At 51.1% G+C, this 6,337-nt stretch overlaps 1 protein-coding gene across 1 annotated transcript in view; it reads left to right on the forward strand.

Annotated features, from left to right (window-relative positions):
• LOC102260013 (acyl-coenzyme A synthetase ACSM1, mitochondrial) overlaps positions 1-6,337 on the forward strand; it is a 36,681-nt gene that overhangs the window by 17,151 nt on the left and 13,193 nt on the right. The window contains exons 3-5 of the mRNA XM_014542949.1: positions 2,126-2,276; positions 4,138-4,218; positions 4,683-4,784. Of these exons, the coding sequence (XP_014398435.1) occupies positions 2,126-2,276; positions 4,138-4,218; positions 4,683-4,784 (334 nt within the window). The remainder of the gene's footprint in view (positions 1-2,125; positions 2,277-4,137; positions 4,219-4,682; positions 4,785-6,337) is intronic.

The raw sequence follows: 6,337 nt of genomic DNA on the forward strand, positions 1-6,337 counted from the left end.
GTGGTTTATTTGTTAGGTAACATCAATAGAGTTCTCCTCCCGGCTTCCCAATGCCCCATCTCTCTGGGCCCTGCCCTGGAAAAAGTCCAGTCTCCTCTTCAACAGCCAACACAAAGGCCAATGCCCGGAGTTTCTGCTTCACGATCCTTTGGGCCTGGAAGTCTCCCCCGGCCCAGGTGGCCTCCAGACCTGCATGGTCCTTTGCTCCTGGGCGGGAGGGGACAGGAACAAATTGGGCCAGTGGGGCCCCAGGCAAGAGAGAGAGCCAGCATTACCCCCTGGGTCTCAACCAGGAGCTTTTTCAAAACAACCCACTAACTTCCCAAGATTCCAGGGGCACGCACTGGGTCCACCCCTGGCCAACGATCTTTTCCCAGGTTAGACTGACAGCCTCTGTGGTACCACACCTCCCCCTGCGCCATTTGACTTTACTGGGCAGTTCCTGACCTGCCCCATCCCCCTCCCACACACAATCCCAACCCAGAGGGGAGGGGGGTGTTAATCCCCTTGGGGGACTGTGCTGCCATTTCTTGGGTGTGAAACTGGAGCTTCCTGGTGAAGCAAACAGGCCTCTGCTTCCCAGCTGCCTGTGCTCAGCACTGTCAGCCTCCCCCCTGGCTCTGCTTCTGTCAATCACCAGCCAAGGACGGTAACAGTCTGACTGTTCTAACTCTGGTTCTTTGAGGACAGTGAGAGCTAGTGTGTGTGAGTGTGTGTGAGTGTGTGTGTGTGTGTGTGTGTGTGCGTGTGTGTGTGTGTGCGTGTGTGTGTGAAATGCTGGTAGTGATAATATCAGCCAGTCTAATTAGTTAATTAAGCAGGACTCAGATCCAAATGAAACAGTGAGCCTTGCATCATTGTGGCCTTTTTTCCTCTTTTAACCTTTTTTATTGTGAAATAACAAACATACAGAAAAATACAAAAGACATAAATTTGTAGATTAAGGAATAGTTGAAAATTAAACCAATATGTAACCACTCATTCAAATCACAATAAGAGAACATCGCCAGTCCCCAGTGACCTACTCAGACCTCTCTAACTCCCTACAGTAACTCACTATCTTGACTTTTATGGTGTTCACTCATTTGTGTGTCCTCCCCCTCCCCCCACCACTTGTAGTTTACCTCCTAAGGAAATATTAGTCTCTTTTACTTGCTTGTGAGCTTTGTAATCATATTATTCTGTAATGTCTGGCTTCTTTTTATAAATTATATTTCTAAGATGTGCCCATGTTGCATCAAATTGCTGTAGCTAACTTTTATTGCTATATAATATCCCATTTTATAAAAAGTCGACATTTTTTTCAATCCGCTCTACCACTAATGGACATCTGGGTGGTTTGCATTCGAGGGCTGCTGATGACTAACACTGTTCTTGCACATTCACCCTGTGCACATCAGCACTCATTTGTGTGGGGTCTTTCTAGGAGAAATTGCTGAGTCACAGTGACACCTCATCCTACCACCCATTTTCCAAAGTATCCAATCGCGTGTGCACCCACTAGCAGGGAGGCAGGATTTCCTTGTCCTACATTTTTGACAACATTTGTTCTTGTCAGAGTCTTTATTTTTTACCAATCTGATGGATGTAGTGTTATTTTGCTATAGTTTTATTTTGTATTTCCCTGTGTTTACAGATTAATTTTGAGCTAATCTTGTCTTTGAACCTAATGGGCACTTATGTATATTTTAGAGACTCTAAAATGCAAATGGCTGCTTCAAAAATCAGATCTAATAACTTTTAGACACAGAGTTAAAATGTCAAGGAGTTGAACAACCCCTTATGAAGCTAACTCCGAAATACAACTTGCTTTTATTCACTTAGCCTACATCACAGCATGCCCTTGGAGTCTGCCTCGATCTGTATTTCAAAGCTTATATGACAGCCACTATTTGCAACATTCCTCAGATGATGAACTTGGTCCAAACCCAGTAAAAATCCAATCAGGGCATCACTAATGACTCCACTGGAGCCTCTGCTAATTTTACCTATTTTGGCGAAAGCTCCAAATGAGTGAGGAAGACACCCCTAATGAAACCAGGCCCCTGTCCACCACTCCTGACTCTGTGTCCCAGGAGAGGTGTGGGGGTGGGGGAGGGGGGAGAGCAAGATGTCTGCCCTGAAGCTCTGTGGACACCTTGTCGCCCCCAAGCCTCAGGTTCCCCACTCTGGAGCATTGCGCTGCTGGCGGGGAGGCCGTGCTGCCCGAGGAGCAAGAGAAGTGGAGACAACGGACAGGCCTTCTGGTCCACCAGGTCTACGGACAGGCGGAAACGGTAGGTGGACGGGCCCCTCTGGCCCACCCAGCCCAGCAGAGGAGGTGAATTTGCCAGAGCCTGTGCACAGGCCCTGCTGTGCACACAGCCAGCAGAGGGTGGCTCTGGAGTTCCAGGCTGATTGGCCCCAAATGTTTGCAGAGAGACGATGCACACACAGTCTTTGACTTGTCAAGACCTCAGTTTGCTGACGACTATTGGACAAAACCTTCCAAAGGGGTCTGAGGACAGGGGCTGGGTCCCTGGGATCAGGGGAACCGGGAGGAGCAATGGAGGCACCTCCTGCTTCACGGAAGCCCCGCCTGCGAGTCCTGCCCACATCACCCTCCCTCCCTAGAGCAGCAGCCACAGGGCCAGGCAGGAGGTGGCCCTGGAAGCTCACTCTGGGTGTGTATGAGGGCAGCACACAGGTTTTATTATGGGGCACGAGCAGGAGGGGAGGAGGGAGCAGAGGCATCTCACACACACACACACACACACACACACACTGTGACCCCCAAGGCGATCTCTGAGCACCCAGTGGGCAGGCCGTGCAATCTGCCGTGCTGGCATCTTCAATCCCCTGATGCGTAGGGCAGTCTCTTTTGGTCCTGATTCACATATCTGTATGACGGTGTATTGTTATTTTTTGCAAAAAATAATGTTTTATTTTAGTCAGTTAAGCGGTCTGCTTCCAGGCCTGAGAAATGTGAGGGCTCTAGGCCTGACCTTGCATGGCTCCCAGTTCACTTTTGGACAAAGAGAAGCACACGCTACACCCATAACCTTAGTTCCTTGATGTCAACTGCTTGAAGCCACAGAATACTCCCTCCTCGCTGCCCGGAGCCTCATTTCCCAAAAGCACTTGCAACCCGCTCGCTCACCTGTGGGCGATTCCGTGTCCTGAAGTGTGAGCAGCAGCTTGGAGAGGGAGGCCTTCCTCTCCCAGGAGCTCAGGTGTCAGTTCCTCTGAGCATCGCCCATGGCAGCTTCAAGCCCATAGGCATAGGTGGGCCCTGCCAGAAGCTGGGCTTCCCAGTGGCCAAAATGGGAACAGAATGCCGACCCTGCGGGTGGTGGTGAGGGGAGTGGAAGGGGTGTGTTCTCCCCAGGGCTGTGCCCAGCCTGCACATCCCCCAGGGCCTGCCCGCTGTCCTCACTGATGTGGGGGGTCATGCGCCAGGTATCAGAGGTGCAGAGCCCAAGGGGCCGTCTCTATGTTCAGACGCTTGTTTTCTATGGAGGGAAACACCCGCAAATGTCAGTATAATGCCCTGTTGGCGACAACAGAAATGCGGGGAAAGTACCACCGAAGGAGGATCGCCCAGGCCTTCTCCTGAGGCCTGAGTCTGGCTGGTTGCCCTGAGGAGCCAGGTGAGCTCATGGGTGTGGCCTGTGCAGCTTCCCACCCCGCAGGCTCTGAGAGGGGGTGCCGGCCCGGCCCCTCTGACAGAGGAGACCCAGGGCATCACCTCATCTTCTGACTGTGAAGGCTTTGCTCTAGGACAGATGGTAACTTCAGAGAACCAGGAAGGAGGCAGAGGTCACCAGGAGGGCAATGGGGTGGGAGTGGTGGCAGAGGAGCAACTTAAGTGATTTCAGCGCAGCCCCGAGGGCAGATGGGGCAGGGATCCTGTCAGCTTCAGTCTAGAGTAAGTGTTGGTCAAATGGACACAAGCCTGCCCCGAGCTCAGCCCTTTGCTCCTTTCTTGGCCTCCCCCACGGGACCCTGTGGCCCAGGATGCAGCGCTCCCAGCTCCCCACAGGCTCTATGAGCAGTGACCTATGACCCCTGGGAGCAGGTGTGCTGTGTAGGATTCTTGCTGCTCTGTGATCTGCCTGGACCCGTTGACAATTGGTATTCTCTTCCTTTTGTGCACAGGGATTCACATGCGCCACCCTCCGGGGATCACAGGTCAAGCCCGGCTCCATGGGAAAAGCCATCCCACCCTTCGATGTCCAGGTTTGGTGCTAAAGGTGGGGCCAGGGAGGACTGACGGCTCAGCTGGGATCGGACCCCGTGTGACACCAGGTGGCAGAAGCAGCCATGCCCCCTGCCGGAGGTGTCCTTCCTCCTCTCCTCCTACTTCCCTCTCATTTCCTGGGAGGTTTCAGTACTCCCAGCCGAGGCCGAACACACAGCCGTGGCACACGGGACCTGGGGAGCGCCGGCAGCTCTGTCCACCCGCCGGGGCTTTTAGCTTGTCCTGACCCTGTTTTGTAGCTTGAAGACACATGTGATGTCCACGTACCAGGAAACAAACACACCCATGACTTGCTGATTTCAAAGACTTGACAGCTTCGTCCTGTTTTCTGCCAGGGACCTCCCCATGGTCCCCACTGGTGTCACACGCATAAGCCAGGCAGAGCTTGGGTGGGCAGGATGCTGGGAGCCCTGCAGGGGGACTCACAGACCTCTTGCTCCAGATCATCGACGACGAGGGCAACATCCTGCCGCCCAACACTGAGGGCAACCTTGGCATCAGGATCAAGCCCACCAAGCCCATCGGCCTGTTCATGTTGTATGAGGTGAGGGCCCCCCGCCTGCCGCTCCCTGTCCCTGGCACCCCTGCAGCGAGAAGGGAGGGGACTCAACTCTGTACCCTGAGACTCCTCCCATCTCTGTTATGTGCTCCAGTTCAGTGAAGCCAGATCTTGTTCCCCCAAAGCTCACAGCCTTTCCTCTCCTAACCCATGTGGCACTGATGGGGTAGAGAAGCCTGGCTTCGGGATCATCGGACTTGGGGCTGATGATTAAGAATGCGGCTTCGGCTGGCTTCACATCCTACCATCCAGTTTACCAACAGGGTGGGAACAAACCTAGTCACTGTCCTGAGCCTCCTGAGGCCTCCCCTCCCCCACTTCTCAGAGAAACCATCTGCAGACCATAGGAGTCATGTGTTTCCCCAAGTCAAATAAACGGCAGATCTAAGATTCAAAACTGTCTTTCAGCCCCAAAGCCTAATGGGATATCCAGGGATTACAGAACCTGTGATGGGCTCTAAGGAAAGTGACCAGATAACCCCTAGCCCTCCCAGGGTAGTAGAGGCCACTAAGAGGAAATTCTCAGCTTCCAAGATGGGCCATGGAAGGGTGGGCACACCTGAAATTCATCTCAGATTCCACCTCCTTTCTCCCAATGAACAGCCATCAGAGGTTCTCTCTCCTGGTGTCACTGTTGTCATCACTTTGGCCTCCAGGGGTCGTTGCTCCTCATACTATCAATCAACAGTAAAAAACACTGGGGTTCTCTCTCCTGGTTTCACTGTTGTCATCACTCTGGCCTCCAGGGGACGCTGCTCCTCATGTGATACTATCAACCAACAGTAAAAAACGCTGGCTAAAGCATTCTTTGATTTTGTTTATCTTTTCAAAGAACCAGCTCTGGGCTTCATTGATTTTTTGTATTGTGTTTTTTTTTTGTCTCAATGTCATAAACTTCTGCGCTAATCTTTATTATTTCCTTCCTTCTACTTACTCCGGGCTTTTCTTGTTGTCCACATTGTAGTTCTTTAAGTTGGAGGGTTAAATAATTTATTGTTAATTTTTCTTGTTTTTTGAGGTATGCCTGTAGTGATATGAACTTCCCTCTCAGGACTGCTTTTGCTGTGGCCCAGAGATTTTGAGTTGTGTGTTTATTTTCATTTGTTTCCAGAAAGGCTTTATTCTTTATTTTTTAAATACATTTTATTGATTTTTTACAGAGAGGAAGGGAGAGGGATAGAGATTTAGAAACATCGATGAGAGAGAAACATCGATCAGCTGCCTCCTGCATACCTCCTACTGGGGATGTGCCCGCAACCAAGGTATATGCCCTTGACAGGAATCGAACCTGGGACCTTTCAGTCTGCAGGCCAACGCTCTATCCACTGAGCCAAACCAGTTAGGGCTATTATTTATTTCTTGATGTCGTTGGTAACCCATACTTTGTTTAATAACATGCCATTGAGCCTCCATGTGTTTGAATGTTGTTGGGGGGCTTTTACTGTAGTAGATTTCTAATTTCATTCCACTGTGATCTGAGAAGATGCTTGATATGATTTCTATCTTCTTGAACTTGTAGAGACTTGTTTTGTGTCCTA

The sequence above is a fragment of the Myotis brandtii genome, unplaced genomic scaffold, assembly GCF_000412655.1.
Source record: "Myotis brandtii unplaced genomic scaffold, ASM41265v1 scaffold317, whole genome shotgun sequence".
Taxonomy (NCBI): Eukaryota; Metazoa; Chordata; class Mammalia; order Chiroptera; family Vespertilionidae; genus Myotis; species Myotis brandtii.